Here is a 16,656-nt window from a genome sequence, read left to right as displayed (position 1 = left end):
TAATGCTTTTTTCTGACACAGCTTGGGCAGAAGCCCCAAACTCAGAATCTACACATGATACTTTCATTTATAATATATACTTTTGAATTTCTGTTTTAAAATCTTTTTTCATCTAAGATTTTAATGAACTTATATTTCTATTAATTAACATATTTCTTTCCACTACTTAACAAAGAAATTGTCTAGTACCAAAACTTAATTTATCATATGTATTTTAATTTCTACTTGTGAGATCTAGAGGCTAAATGAACTCATATAAGAATATAAAGAAAGCACCATTAACCACAGTGATTAACTTGCAGTGATTTACCTGCAGTGATTAACCACAAGGACTCAAGATCACCGGTTGGGGAATCCCAGCCTCACTCTTAATGAGCTCTGTGACTTTGACCAAATAATCATACCCCTCTGTGCCTGATTTTTCCTCAATATGGGACTAATAATAGTGCCTACCTCTGAGGAAAGTTATAAATTAACTGTAGTGGGTTAATATTTGTAAAGCACTTAGAACAGTGTCTGATACATAGTGCATATTGAATAAACTGCATCTCTCAATCAAATATTGATGGGAAACAATGTTTTCACAGACATGGTCTAAAGTTATTATAAAGCACATGCTTCCTCTATTTTCTTATCTTATATGCAGCATATATTATTTTGACGCTTGATCCTAATCATAAGATTAAAAAACGAATCCAAAGACTATCATGAGCTTATGCTACTACTTATAAACAAATTTGAAAAAAATTAAGAGGTATACTCTGCATGGTGACTTTATGTAACTGTTGGCCAAATCTCATATTTGAGCTGTCGATATTACCTTTGGAATAAACCTAAATTCTAATGACTGAGACTCAGTTAGGGTTGCTAGCTTGAAATGGCACAAACAATAAACACAACCAGCAGCCAACTTTCTTCCCCACAGTATCTTTTGCCAAGCTTAACACCAACCTACTTTTGCTCATTTAATTGCCATTTATGAGAAGGTAACAAACAAAAGGTACTTGTTAATTGTGTTTCTTTTTGTGTGTGTTAGCTACGGGTGCAACCTTTACTTGTCTGTAACATGCCAGTGAGAGAGGTCGGGGACACTGCAAATGGATTCTGATTCTCTGCCCCATTTGTATGTCCTTGGGCCTCCTGGTACTTTGTCAAAATGTATGCTTTCATGAGATATTTATGAATCCATCAGTATTCTGAACACATTTAAATGACAAATCATGAATAAAATATATTATGTGTCACATTACTAGCATTACTTCAAGCTCTGTAAAGGGAGTTCTTGCATAGGCTCCATCATTTTAAGTGACATTTTGTTGTTATAAATATGGTTCCTTCAAGCTTTAAATTTTTTTTGAAAACATGAATTAAGTTATGGTTATTTATTTTTTTTAAGTAGTAGGTGAGGTACTAATTATGGCAGAAACTCTTAAACTATTCAGTATCTCAGTAACTACACTATAGTATATACTGTATACTGGCTGAATAATTAGCAACTCAATCTAGGTCTCTGTTATGAGGGGTCATTGCTTCTCTTCCACTGAACAGAACAATCCAGAAGATGCACAGTGCTGTAAAGGCAGCACTAAGCAAGGGCTCACTCTCTAGAGGGAAGACTTCTCATATATTTGAATCTGTACAGGTATGTTGATGAGGCATTTGGGTTAGCCCAATGCAGCTATGTTTTAAGGCAACTGTAAATGAGCTAATGAGACTCATAAGCAATTTGCTAGTCATTCTTGCCAAGCTCCTCACAAGCATTAGACAGTCATACACCCTGTATCTTGAAAACTCACTTTGGGACAAGTTTTTCAAGGTAGACAGAAGAACACACCATTCAAGCTTCAAACGATCGTCTCATGTTGACCAGACACAGATTTTCAATACATAAATCACTTTTCTTCTGCATGGACATTCCTGAAACATAACTGACCCCTTAGCTGAACTCAAACTTTAAGACAGATGTGTGTGTGTGTGTGTATGTGTGTGTATGTATCTTTTTTAAGAGATGGGATCTCGCTATGTTGACCAGGTTGCTCTCAAACTCCTGAGAGCAACTGAGACTTAAAGACGTTAAAAATCTATCCCAACGGCAGAGGCAGATTTGAAACTAAGTCTGCCCAACACCAAAGTCTACTATCCTTTGACTGTGGCATGCTTTCAGAGGTACTATTTACTGAGTTTCTGTTATCTGCCAGGCACTAGGCTAGTCATTTTTTAAAAAAATATATTTATAACTCTCAAAAACAACGTTAAGAGGTAGGTCACAGATCATACAACAGAAGTTATCGGGGTAAACTAACTTCCCAAGAAGCTCACAGCTAGTGGCAGACTTACTTTTAAATTCCTGGTTTATCACTGGTTAAATAAAATAAACCTAAAAATTAAAACTCTTTCCTTTAGTATAAGGAAAATAAGAGGGAAAACTCAGTACTAACCAGTTTAAATCTAACATTACATAAAACAAAAATAGACTTACCTGGCTATGTTCTTTATGCTAGAAAATAATTAAACCTGTTTAGCGTTCTAAGCACCAAATCAGCCACAAAAGACTGGAAACTAGAATCAATTTTAAGTTATGAAGACTAACACTCTACAGTTCCAGAATGCTTTCAAATAACATTTTAAATGACTGTTCTTCTTCTGAAGAAAAAAGAAAAACCCTCCCAATAACAATAGTTTATCCTTACAACATTCTAGTGATATAAACAGGGAGTTAGTTGTTTTCTCTTCATAGAAGGGAAAGGTCCACTGAGTACAGAAAAACTAAGGGATTGTCTATAGTTCTGAAACTTGAGCCTGCTGGCCTTCACTCAGAGGTAGATCTCTGCCTGCCCAATGAGGATGCTCTGCCCTTGACACTGGCTACACTTTTCCTCCAACTGAAACAAGGCGAGCTGATTTTCACAGGATTATGAGACCCATCTACTGCTTGAATTTGGCTCTCCTGCAGGGAGTATTAATGCTTGTTTCTAGATGTGGAGTTCAATTCAGTTCAATGGTGATAATTTTTAATTCACTGCTTTTTAAAAAAAAAATATAGGTTCTTAAACAAAGAACTCAATGGAAATAATTCACTGCTTTTGACCTTTAGCTAAGGACCCACTTCTAATCAAAATAACAAAAAGTATGGCCACATGTGGTGGCTCACACTCGTAATCCTAGCACTTGGGAGGCCAAGGCGGGAGGACTGCTTGAGCCTAGGAGTTTGAGACCGGCCTGGGCAACATAGTGAGACCCTGTCTCTATTTATGGTGTTTTTTTTTTTTTTTTTTGGTTTTGTTTCGTTTTGCCTTTTTTGAGACAGAGTCTCACTCTGTCACCCAGTCTGGAGTGCAATGGCACGATCTCAGATCACTGCAACCTCCACCTCCCAGGTTCAAGTGATTTTCCTGCCTCAGCCTCCCAAGTAGCTGTGATTACAGGCGTCCGCCACCACCCCTGGCTAATTTTTTGTATTTTTACATACATGGTTTCACCATGTTGGCCAGGCTGGTCTCGAACTCCTGACCTCAGGTGATCCACCCGCCTCCACCTCCTAAAGTGCTGGGATTACAGGTGTGGGCCACCACATGCAGCCTTTTTATGTTTTAATATTTTTACAATTTTTAATATTAAAAAAAACCAAAATAACACAAAGTGGCTTGAATAGATAAAAAGAAAGTACCACTTTCATTATATAGCAGAAAAACACACAAAATTCCTACTCCAAAGGAGGCATAAGCAAGATACTAGTAAGAAAAAGAGAAACAACTCCCATTGGTTGAGCACATACTATGTGCCAACCACTGTTCTGAGCACTTGAAATGCATTAACTCGTCTATTTTTATAACAACTCTTATGATTCCCATTTTGTGAATGAGAAAATTGTGGCACAAAAATGTTAATAACTTTCCTAGGATGATAGGATTCGGTGTCATGGTAAGTATTAACAGAAGAACAAGAATTTAAATCCAAGTAGAGAATCCACATTCTGAGCACATTATTCACAAGACAGAGTATAATTTAAAATGTGGTAAATGACAGTGCCACTAGTGGCGCTAAGTGGCCTGGCCACAGCTCGCCATGCTCATTCCACCACACCACTAGACCCTCTAATGGCAAGAGAATTATGGACTAGACAGGGGATGGGGCTGACTCAGGAGGGCAGCAACTCTATCTTTGTGAAAAATAACATCATATGACCATGTTTACCAAAACCAAGCTGAAAAAAAACTTTAAGAGTAAATTTTGGAAAGAGAAGTAGCCAAGTTCAAATTATTTCATATAAAGAAATAATTGATTAGAATGTCTATACCAAAAGCCACAAATATTTGCAGAATACGAAAATCTGACTTTAATAAACTTTAAATCATCTTTGGACTGGCAAGCTTTTCTTTCTTTTTTTTTTTTATTTTTTGAGATGGAGTTTCACTCTTGTTGCCCAGGCTGGAGTGCGATGGCATGATCTTGGCTCACCACAACCTTCATCTCCTGGGTTCAAGGGATTCTCCTGTCTCAGCCTCCTGAGTAGCTGGGATTACAGGTGTGAGCCACCATGCCCAGCTAATTTTTTTGTACTTTTAGTAAAGATGAGGTTTCACTATGTTGGCCAAGCTGGTCTCAAACTCCTGACCTCAGGTGATCCACCTGCTTTGGCCTCCCAAAGTACTGGGATTAGAGGCGTGAGTGACTGCACCCAGCTGGACTGGTAAACTTTTCTAGGAAAAGATCTTCCTAGAGTTGGTTTTCCCCTATCCAAACCTTTTTTTTTCCATTTCTTCCATTAGACCTTTGCTTTGATGATGATGATGATGATGACGACCAGGATGCTTTTGCATTTACTGAGTTTCTACTTTGTGCTCAGAAGTGTGTTAAGGTTTTTGCACTTAATAACATAAACTTTCATTTAATATTCATGACAACCCTACAGAGTCAGCATCCTATTGTCTCCATATTACAGATGAGGAAATTGAGATTTTAAGAGGTGAAATAACTTGCCCAAGGTCACAAAGCTAATAGATAAATTCATTTTTTTCTGACCTAAACACCCATAATATTAATCAAATAAGCAAATATGGGTGGCTACCTGACTGTCCCCTCCTTATTTAGAGACAAAAACCACAGTGAGTGCTGCACATTCCAGCCAAATTCCATCACTTCCAAGTCCTGGACAGAAATGAAGGGATATAGTCAGGAGGCTTAAGAGAGCCACACTGGGCAAACTGGCTAGAAATCTAAGGGTGCTTTTGCCACTCTCTTTAAACCAGAAAGAAGTACACTCTCTTAGAAGTAAATGAAATATTTATAAAGATGATCTAACTAGAAAAACATCCCAAAGACAGACTAGTACGTTTAGTTTTTCAGAACATTTATTAATACGAAGTTCATCATGGTTCTGAAGGAAAAAATGAAGTGTTTCAAGACTGCACTAAAATATAAAAAAACTCAAGGAGAGAAGCAAATCTCCTATTTTAAATTTTATACTAAAATGTATTTACATTTGAATAAATTACCTATAGCTGTGTATTATTATGTTTGGATAGACAGTAAATGATAAGACTAGATCTTAAAAGGAAAACCACGATGGAAATGTTTAAAATATTTACTGAGGTAATAGAAAAGAACTTCAATGTTGGGTACATTAAATACTGTATTTTGTTAGAAAGTATAATCTATAATTAGGCACAGTAAATGTTTGAATAGGTAATATATTTCTACTACAACTGATTACCAATGTGGATGATAAAATATGAGAGAAAAATAAAATGACTTCTTTCTTAGCTTTCCTACCCTTACCCACTCACACCTAGACCTCCCCGCTCCAACCACTTGCGCTTCTCAGGAAGTGCCACGCTCTTCTAAGTGCTGGTGATGTGCACAGTGCAGCCCCTGCCTGGAACTCCCTGCTCCTCCCTGTTTCTGCCTAAGCCACTTCACCTATCCTCCTCCAGGAAGCCTCCCTGATCCCCTCCTGTGTGCTGGCATCTATCATTGCATTTTTTGGCATCCACAAGAGACTAACAATTCTTTGATGACACAATTATTCCTGTCTCTCATTGTTTTTTATATCGCAGTACATGGCACTTAGCTAAGGTACTCAATACAATAAGTGAATGAAAATAGATCGTAAAATTGACTTTTTTTAGAAATAAAAGGAGAGGCCGGGCGCGGTGGCTCACGCCTGTAATCCCAGCACTTTGGGAGGCCGAGGCGGGCAGATCATGAGGTCAGGAGATTGAGACCATCCTGTCTAATACGGTGAAACCCCGTTTCTACTAAAAATACAAAAAATTAGCCGGGCGTGGTGGCGGGCACCTGTAGTCCCAGCTACTCGGGAGGCTGAGGCAGGAGAATAGCGTGAACCCGGGAGGTGGAGCTTGCAGTGAGCCGGGATTGGGCCAGTGAACTCCAGCCTGGGCGACAGAGCAAGACTCCGTCTCAGAAAAAAAAGAAATAAATAAATAAATAAATAAATAAAAGGAAAACCATGTCTAAAATGCAAATTTTGCACAATTTTATTCTGGCCCTCATAGGGTGTATTTTAAAAACACATATAGAAGGATTTACTGGACATTGTCAATTGTCCATCACTATAAATATTTCACACCTCTGAGCCATGTAAATACGCTGTTACTTCAAATTGATTATTATTCAACGAATGCATAAACTCTGATGGTATAGTTGAATAATTATACATATAGAATAAAACCACTTCAAAACCATGATAAAAATCAAAAAGCACAATGGTAACTACAGTTTTGATAACTAGGTGCTCTCTAGCTCTGCCACTGGCTCCAATGGGGAGAAGCCATTTATCCTTTGGTCTCAGTTCCTCCACCTATGAAATGGGGGTAACCATTCCTGCCACTTCCTCCTCCCTTCGTATGTTGCGAGGAGAATGGGGGTATAACATCTGTAAGAGCACAGATCTTACAGATATTCACAATAAAGAGCTTTACAATAAAGACACTAGCTCAAAAGCAGTGCCTAACCCCAAAGCAGAGTTCCCGCCATCATTTAGGACGGTAACAACCCTCACTCCCCGCCGCTCTGGTTAGCAGGCTGATGCGGGAGGCTCCTGCATGAAAACTTTGCAGTCATACTAAAGGCCACATGCGTGAGCACAAGTTCCTCTCGCCGGTGCTTGGTCTGAGCCAAAAGCCGCGAGGAACCTCGTCAACCCCAGCGGCTACGATCGCTCCCCTCCGGACCCGGGTACCCTCCTGCGGAGTGAAACAGACCCCGGGGCTTTCCCCTCCTCCAAGTGGGGTCAGGAGTCCAAGGGCTAGCGCAGCAGGAGAAGGAGCAGGAGGAGGAGGTGGGACTGGAGGGCTCGGGAGAGGAGCTCACCTGGCCTCTCCGGCAGGCGCCGGGAGCGGGTGCGGAACGAACACCCCACAGTCAGGCGGCGCCGGCTGCTGCTTCTTTTTGGAGCGCCAGAGGTGGAAGGTGGTGTGCTTCTTAGGGGGCCTGCACGGGCTGGGCTCCCCGGGGTCGCCCTGGGCTGGCGGGGACAGCGGCATCGTCTTGTCCTCCTCCCGCTCCGACTGCCGGGACGCGGTCCTCTCTGCCGCCCGGGCCCTATGGAAGAACACACCTGAGCGCCAGCTCGCCCGCCTTTCTCAGCGCGCCGTGGGACCCCGCCCCTCGTCGCGGATGCGGGGGACGGCAGCGGGTTGCAGAACCAGCACCCAGCGCAGCGCGAGCAGCACTGCAGCCCGAGCTGTTGGGGCGGAGGCGGGGACCCAGCCGCGGAAGAGCGCCCCCGCGCGGCGCGGGCGGCAAGGGGCGCTAGCCCAGGTGAGGCGCGCGCGCCGGGAGCCCCAGGTGAGGCAGACACGCCCCGGCTCCCCACCCCGGGGGCGCGCGGCGGCCGTGGGACAGCGACACCTACTGGATGCTCTGGGCACCGCGACTCCCGACACTGCAACCCAGGCTCTAAGATGGGACCCAGAGCTGGGTCGGGCTTCCACAGCGCCTGGGGTGCAGCGGCCATTGTCGCCTGCGGAGTTGTTGGCCGCTCTTGGCCTGTGACAGGCTGGCAGGGTGAGTCGCTGCTTAGCCACGAGCTCCGCCTGGAGAAGGATGGGAGAGGCACATCCCGGGGCTGGGCCGCCCAGCAATTAGGACTCTTCCACTCTGATCTCTGGGTGGCTTGGGCAATGTCATGTGCTGGTGGCTTCTGTTCCTGTTCGTGAACACGGGTGGCAACTCCGCCAACTCGTCTCCTCTCTCGAGTCTGAATAATTAATTTGTACTCACATCTCATAAAACACAAAAGGATTAAAAAAATTAAAAACGCCAGAAGGGAATTAGGCATATTCCCCAATTCCCCAAGAGCTTAATAGATCCCTCGCAGTAAATTAAATGCCAGTCCCACAAGGTATTTACATCATCTGCATTACTGTTGATGACTTTCTTGTCTTAACTTCACAGTCGTGGCTAAATAGCAAAGGAAATTAATACTTAAGCAAAGTAAGTAAACGAACAATTATTTTGGGCATCATTAGAGCAAAGAAAGTGCAAGAACTAAGCACTACTTAAAAATTCAATGCAGTGCAAGATCCTCTTTCACGGTAATGTCTTTATTTTCCTCTTTGAAAACACAACTCATTCATTCGTTTATTCACTCATTCAAGGAACATTCATTTTTATTTGTTTTTATTTACATTTTTATCAAGATGTAATTTATAGACAGTAAAATGCACAAATCATAAGGGTAAAACTCAAATTTTTACATATTTATGTGGTTGGGGTGTGAAAAGTTTTTTAATGGAGAGTTGACATTGTCCTAGAAAATTCTTCCGTATGTGGCTTTTAAATATATGATTATAGGCCAGGAGCGGTGGCTCACGCCTGTAATCCCAGCACTTTGGGAAGCCGAGGCAGGCAGATCACTTGAAGTCAGGAGTTTGAGACCAGCCTGGCCAACATGGTGAAACCCCTTCTCTACTAAAAATACAAAAAAAAAAAAAAATTAGCTGGGCGTGGTGGTGGAGGTGCGCCTGTAATCCCAGGTACTCGGGAGGCCGAGACATGAGAATCACTTGAACCCAGGAGGCAGAGGTTGCAGTGAGCCGAGATGGCGCCACTGCACTCCAGCCTGAGCAACAGGATGAGACTATGTCTCAAATAATAATAATAGGTAAATATATATAATTATAAAAATATAGACTACTTTCAAAACTTTAGAAATCTCCCTACTGTCCTCTTCCAGTACATTACCCCTCCCACCTGTAAAAGTTAACCATTATTTCATCCTCTTTTGCTGGAGATTAATTTGACCTTTTCTGGAATTTCATTTTAGTGGAAAATCACAATATGTACTCTGTTTCTGGTTTGCTTTGCCCAATATTAGTCGGTAAAAATCATCTATATTGTTGCTTATATTGTAGCAGTTTTTTGTCTTGTTTTGTTTGAGACAGGGTCTCACTCTGTCACTCAGGTAGGAGTACACTGTTACCATCACCTCTCACTGCACTCACTGCAGCCTTGACCACCTGAGCTCAAGTGATCGTCTCACCTCAGCTTCCTGAGCAGCCAGGACTACAGGCACACACCACAGGACCGGGTTTTTTTTTTTTTTTTTTGGAGGGGGTACATTTGTAGAGACTGGGTTTTCCCATGTTGCCTAGGCTGGTCTCGAACTCCTGAGCTCAAGTGACTTGTCCGCCTCAGCCTCCCACCAAAGTGTTGAGATTACAGGGGTGAGCCCCTGCACCTGACCCATAGCAGTTTTTCATTTTAAAAAATTATTGTATACTGTTCCATGATATGAATATGCCACAATTCATTTATCCATTATTGTGGATGGACATTAGGTTGTTTCCAGTTTGGGGCTATTATGAATAAAATTGATATGAACCTTCTGAGATGTACACGTTCATTTCTGTTGGATACTTATACCCGGAAGTTCAATTGTTGGGTAATACAATATGCATATGTTCAGCTTTAGTGAATTCTGCCAAAAAAGTTTCCCATTTATATTCTTTCTAGCATGTTTGAAATTTCCAGTTTTTCAATATCTTCATCAACACTTGATATTAACAATCCTTTTCATTGTGGCCATTCTGATGGGGATGTGGTGGTATCACATTGCAGTTTTAATTTATATTTCCTCAAGAAACAGTTATTGAACTTATTGAGTACCGTACTAATTATGTGCCAGGCCCTGACTTGGGGGAGGAGGCAATGACAGATGCATAGATTATATATATATATATATATATATAATCATCTGATATATATATATCATGTGATATACATATATATATGTACACAAACACACATCAAAGGCTAAAAGAATCAGTGGTGGTAAGTACAAGGTATTAGGGGAGTTTAGAAAAGTTACTAACTTAGTGTGGTAGTTTGGAAGGGAGGAAGGGGAGTGGTCAGTAAAGATTTACTATGAAGATGGCCCCTGGATTGAACCTTAAAGGGCAAAGGGAACAGTAAGAAAAGGCAAAGAAAAGGGAAAGGGAAGAAGGGAAAAGAGAAGAAAAGGGGGAAAAGGGACAAGAAGAAATCTTTATGCACACTCAAAAATATTTCTACGTTCAGTAACTTAGTCTTTCATTCCTGGCTTTTCCAAGCAGAATTTTTCACTCCACCCCTCCTTTGTGCCACCAGTGAATCAGAAACATATTTTTGTTATCACACCTTTCAGGTTGCATCAAACTGGCTTACATTTCTATATCTCCTATTAGCCTCAGAGAAACTTAAGAACATTTCTCATTTATTCTTATATTTTCCAGACGCAAATGTCCAGTAAGTAAAGTAAGTAATTAAATGAATTGGTGTACTCACTCAGTTGGACACCTAGGATGTTTCAGACAGGTCTTTTTTTCTCTTTTTTTTAAGAGATGGGGTCTCACTATGTTGCCCAGGCTGATCTTGAACTCCTGAGCTCAAGTGATACTTCTGCCTCAGCCTCCCAAAGTGCTGGGATTACAGGCATAAGCCACCATGCCTGGTCTCAGACAGATTTTTTAAATTGTACACTTCATAAGAAAAAATCTTACAAGTCTCTTTTTCTCAATTATGTCCTCAATGACTAGCACAGCGTATGGCGCAGTGTAGGCACTCAACATGTATTTGTTATAAGAGTTAAGAAAGTAGAACTCTGCATAGAAGGATAAGACACAGTACCTGAGAGTAATGTAGTGGGAGAGACAGATACTTAAGAAAACATGAATAGTGAAACTTGGTAAGTGTCCTAACCAATGTGGGTCAGTTGTTGTTTTTCAGTCACTGCAAGAACGAATCCACTCAGACTTATTTAGGCAGTAAATTAACCTACCACGGGATTTTAGGTGGCCCATAGAATATTCGACAGAGCCAAAGAGCAAGACTGAAGCCCAAGCATCCTCAACCACTCCAGGTAGCTGTTTTGACAAACACCACTCTTACCATCTCTCAGCACTATGGGCTACATGACAGCCACTCTGCCACTGGCCACCCCAAGGATCAAAGGCCTCTTCACACCCATCTTACCAGAAGATTAATTTCCTGCCTCACACCCATTACCAGCGCACACACGTATTGCTCACTTCAAGCAAAAAAGTTCCCTGCAGGTACATCTGATTAGAAGAGCCTAAGTTATTTAACTGTTTCCTAGCTACAAGGGAAATTTGGGATCTGGGTCTTCTACCTCAGAGAAATGGAATTCATGTAGCTAAAATTTGCCAAACATAATGGAGGTATTCAAAATAGGCAAGGCAGCCAAAAGTGTGAACAGTGGTGACTGCTGGAGGAATGGGCAAAGGGCTACGGGAACACAGAAGAAATGTCTAACTCTGCTGATTGGCTCAAGGAAGTCATCAGCAGGGAGGTGACAGGTTTATGAGCTTAACTAATGCATAAGAATTTGCTAGATGAAGAAGAGAGAGTGGACAGTCCAGGAAGAGTAAACAACATGGGCCGAGGCCCAGGCTTGTGAAAGGACATGCATTGCTGGTGAGGAATAATCAGAAGCTCAGTGATGCTGGAGAAGAGAGGGATGGGGTGGGGCAAAGTGGCAGGAGGTGATTCTGGTAAAATCAGGTATAAATCATGCATAGATGATATATATCAAAGACTAAAAGAATCAGTGGAGATATGTACAAGGCTTTATGGGGGTTTAGAAAAATTACTAACTTAGTCTGGTAGTTTGGAAACGAGGAAGGGGAGTGGTCATTAAAGATTTACTGGATTGCTAAGCACTTGGTAAGTCATGCTTTTAAGGAGTTTGGACTTAGTTTTGTAGGCACTAGGGACCCAGCTTACATTATTAAGTAGAGGAGTGACACGAACAAACTTGGGTTTTATAAAAAGTACCCTGGATGGAGTGAACTAGGAAGAAACTAGGAAAGTGAAACTATTTGAGGGAGACCAGCTAAGAGGTTGGTGCAAGAGGTCAGGTAAGAGGTGATGGGATCCCCTACCAAGGCAGTGGGATAGGAATGGAGAGGAGGGGATGGACACAAGACACATGTAGAAGATGGAATCACCAGGACTTGTAGTGAGTGAAGAAGAAGTCATCAAATATGACTATGAGGTTAGGTTTCCAGCTTAGCTAAATGGATGGAAGAAAAGCCATTAACTAAAAAACAGAAATATAGGAGAAAGAAAGATCAGGTTCTCTGGGCATGAAAATAAATTAAGTTTTAAACACATTGAGATATGGCGTCTATATAGGCAGAGATGTCTAAGAACTCATTGAAAAATATGGTTCTAGAGATCATAGTTCAGGACTACATATGTAGATTTGGACATCATCACTGGATAGGTGGGAGTTGATGCCATGAAATTGGATGAAATCCCCCAGGGCAAATGTGCAGAATAAGAATAAAAAAGGAACAAAGATAAAATCCTGGGCAACAGGAACACTTAGGTGTCTTGCAGGTAAGGGAGAGCCTACATACAACAGAGGCTAGGTACAGCAGCTGGAGACGTAGAAGGGTATCTGGGCAGAGTATTAGCCCTTTGGCCAAGGTCATGTGATTTCTATGTTCAAGCTTTGTGCTCTGGCCGAGTCCTCTATCTTATAATGCTTTTTTTTTTTTTTTTTTTTGAGACGGGGTCTCGCTCTGTTGCCCAGGCTGGAGTGCAGTGGCGCGATCTCGGCTCACTGCAAGCTCCACCTCCTGGGTTCAAGTCATTCTCCTGCCTCAGCCTCCAGAGTAGCTGGGACTACAGGCGCCCGCTACCACGCTTGGCTAATTTTTTGTATTTTTAGTAGAGACAGGGTTTCACCATGTTAGCCAGGATGGTCTCGATCTCCTTTTACTCCTCTCCCTCTATCTAGCAATCCGAGATCCATTTCAAAATTTCCCTTGCTTTTCCAAGAGGCCAACTTTCTCCAACCTGCACAGATTTTTTTTCTTTCTCTAACCTTCTATTATAGTTTCTATCTGAATTTAAGTTGACATTGTGGTAGATTATTAAAATATCCACAATACTTTTCCCATAAAGAAGCAAAGTTTATTTTTTCACTCGTTAATTCAGGGCTGGCCATGAGACTTACTCTGGCAAGTGAAGCATTAGCAAATGTAATGCAAACAGAACTTGAGAAATGCTTGTATCCCGGGCCTTACCTCTTTGCTTCCCTTGCAATCTTGCTGCCATGTGAATGTGCCTAGAGTAGGCAGCTGAATGAGGAGATCTGTGTGGCCAAGTCACCCCCCATCATCCTCAGCCAACAGAGCCAACAATCAGAAATAAGGGTGAGGCTAGCTGAGACCAGCCAGCCGCCAATGAAGCCACAAAGTGGTTGCAGACACGTGAAAGAGCCCATTAGAGATCAGCTGAGACTGTCCCAGATGAGGACTTCCCAGCAGAATCATAAACTATAGCAGTAGTGTTGTTTTAAGGCACCAGGATTTTGTTTTTGTCTAAAAATATTTGTTACCCCTGGGAACATCACACTCTGGGGATTGTTGTGTGGTGGGGGGAAGGGGGAGGGATAGCATTAGGAGATATACCTAATGCTAAATGACGAGTTAATGGGTGCAGCACACCAGCATGGCACATGTATACATATGTAACAAACCTGCACATTGTGCACATGTACCCTAAAACTTAAAGTATAATAATAATAAAAAAAGAGACTAAAAAAAATTGTTACCCACGAAACCAGGATAAAAATAATTAAAAAATAAATAAAATAAAAATTTAAATATTTGTTGAAAAAAAAATAATGACCTAGCATGAAGTCAACAAACAACCAAACCAATTCTGAGCACTTTTTGTATCTTAACCTCAGAGATATACAATGAATGGAAGCAATGAAAAATCTGAACTACTACATAAAGATTCAATTATGTTCAAGCTACTTAATAAGAAAATGCATCTTAGCCCAAATTAGCTGTAACATCTCTAATGAGATTATAGAAAAAAAAAACACAAAAATCACTTCTAAGATGAAGTAGAAAAAAAGGTGCAAAGTGTTTACCTGCATTAGGTGAATTAAAAATCTATTTAAAAATTATTAAATCATTTTGATAGATAGAACAGGGAATTCTTGAACTGGTCTTCACGTCAAAAACATTTCATAGTACTCTTATTATACTTTATTGGAAAGATACTATTCAATTAAGCCACTAAATTTTGAGGTGATTTGTTATATAACAATAGAAAACTGATACAGATACTAGAGGATTATTCTCTTTTACTATATTATTAAAGCAAAGTCATATTTTTGAAGTCTCCAAATTACAAATTAGCCATATTTTAAAGTCAATTGTTTGAAATGTAAAATACATTGTCTCATAGAAACAGATATATGTAGTGACTCTCTTCATTGACTAGTCCATAGAGTCATTTTAACATATAGTGAGTCCAAATTCCTTATTTGCTATACAGAGAAAAATATCAAGAAATATGCATAGATGTTGCCTTGCATCTGCTCCAGAATACCAACTTGTGTCTGTGTAAGGTAAAACTCCACAAGGGAGGGCAAAAAGCAAATAGCAGCCAGTTGGCTGAGTAATTCCCAGAGCTCACACAAGACTGGAAGATGGGCCAGGCGCGGTGGCTCACGCCTGTAATCCCAGCACTTTGGGAGGCCAAGGCGGGTGGATTACAAGGTCAGGAGATTGAGACCATCCTGGCTAACACAGTGAAACCCCGTCTCTATTAAAAATACCAAAAAATTAGCCAGGTGTGGTGACAGGCGACTGTAGTCCCAGCTACTCTGGAGGCTGAGGCAGGAGAATGGCATGAACCCGGGAGGCGGAGCTTGCAGTGAGCCGAGATTGTGCCACTGCACTCCAGCCTGGGTGACAGAGCAAGACTCCGTCTCAAAAAAAAAAAAAAAAGACTGGAAGATGTTCTGGGAGACTCTGATCAACAGGAGTAATGAGTCCACACTGAACACTGGGGAATTCAACAGAGACCACAGAGGGGTTACACAGTAGAGCGGCTAAACTAACCCAGAGCAAAGGGTTTGCTCTAAAAAAAAAAGAAGTTTAAAAACAAGCCCCCAAAGCATCACATTGATCCATAAGTAGTTTAACAAAACAAACTTCAACATTCTACATGAAGATTGTTTAAAAGTAATTTAACTGCATCTCAGAAAAACAATCTAAAACTCTTTAAAGGAAGACAACAAAATCCAGCCCTCAACAAAATACAATGTACAATGTTCAGCATCCAGTCAAAAATTACCCAACATATAAAAAGGGAGGAAAATGTGTCCCATAAGCAAACGAAAAATCAGTCAATAGAAACTCACCCGGAAATGACAGATAATGAAACTAGCAGACAAGAACTTAAAACAATTATAAATATATTCAAGGACTTAAAGGAAAGCATGAACATAATGAGCAGAGAAAGTAAAGACATAAGTATAATTCAAGTAAAAACTTTAAAGGTGAAAAATATAATATCGGTAATAAAAAAATCACTATTGGATTAACAATAGATTATTCACTGCAGAAGAAATAATCAGTGAATCTGAAGAAATAGCAATAGAAACTCTACAGATAGTTTCTGGGTAAAAGAAAATATTTTTGAAAAGAAAGAAAAAGAGAGAGAATGAGAGAGAGGGTGTTGGGGGAGAAAGGAGGGAGGTGAGCAAGAGCGATTGAAAAAATCTGAAGAAACAATGGCAAAATTTTTACAAATTTAATACACAACATAAATCCACAGATGCAGGAAGCACAGTGAATCACAAATAGAATAAACACAAAGAAAACCACCTCAGAATAATTTTTTGAAAACCAGTGATGAAAAGAAAAATTTTAAAGAAGGCAGAAAATAAAGATATTGTATGTGTAAGATAAAAGGTAAGAATAAATACATTTTTTTTTTGCCAGAAACTAGGCAAGCTAGAAAATAATAGAACAACTTTAAAGTGCTTAAAGGAAAAAAGAAAAGACAACCTATACCCAGTGAAAATATTCTGTGAAAATGAAGACAAAAATAAGGATGTATTTAATCAAACACAATCTAAAAGAATGCATCACCAGTATCCCTCCCTGCACTACAAGAAACCCAGCACTTTTTTTTTTTTTTTGAGACAGAGTCTTGCTCTGTTGCCCAGGCTGGAGTGCAGTGGCGTGATCTTGGCTCACTACAACCTCTGCCTCCTGGGTTCAAGCAATTCTCTACCATGTCCAGCTAATTTTTGTATTTTTAGTAGAGACGGGGTTTCACCATGTTGGCTAGGCTGGTCTTGAACTCCTGACCTCGTGA

The 16,656-nt window shown here is 40.7% G+C and overlaps 1 protein-coding gene across 1 annotated transcript in view; it reads right to left on the bottom strand.

Annotated features, from left to right (window-relative positions):
- Positions 1 to 7,691, bottom strand: part of CRYBG1 (crystallin beta-gamma domain containing 1) — a 209,565-nt gene extending 201,874 nt beyond the window's left edge. The window contains exon 1 of the mRNA XM_003824339.5: positions 7,333 to 7,691. Within this exon, the coding sequence (XP_003824387.3) occupies positions 7,333 to 7,505 (173 nt within the window). The 5' untranslated portion in view covers positions 7,506 to 7,691. The remainder of the gene's footprint in view (positions 1 to 7,332) is intronic.
- Between the last annotated feature and the right edge of the window lie 8,965 nt (positions 7,692 to 16,656).

This window comes from Pan paniscus, chromosome 5 (assembly GCF_029289425.2).
Source record: "Pan paniscus chromosome 5, NHGRI_mPanPan1-v2.0_pri, whole genome shotgun sequence".
In the NCBI taxonomy this organism is placed as follows: Eukaryota; Metazoa; Chordata; class Mammalia; order Primates; family Hominidae; genus Pan; species Pan paniscus.
This window is presented reverse-complemented; position numbering and strand designations above follow the sequence as displayed.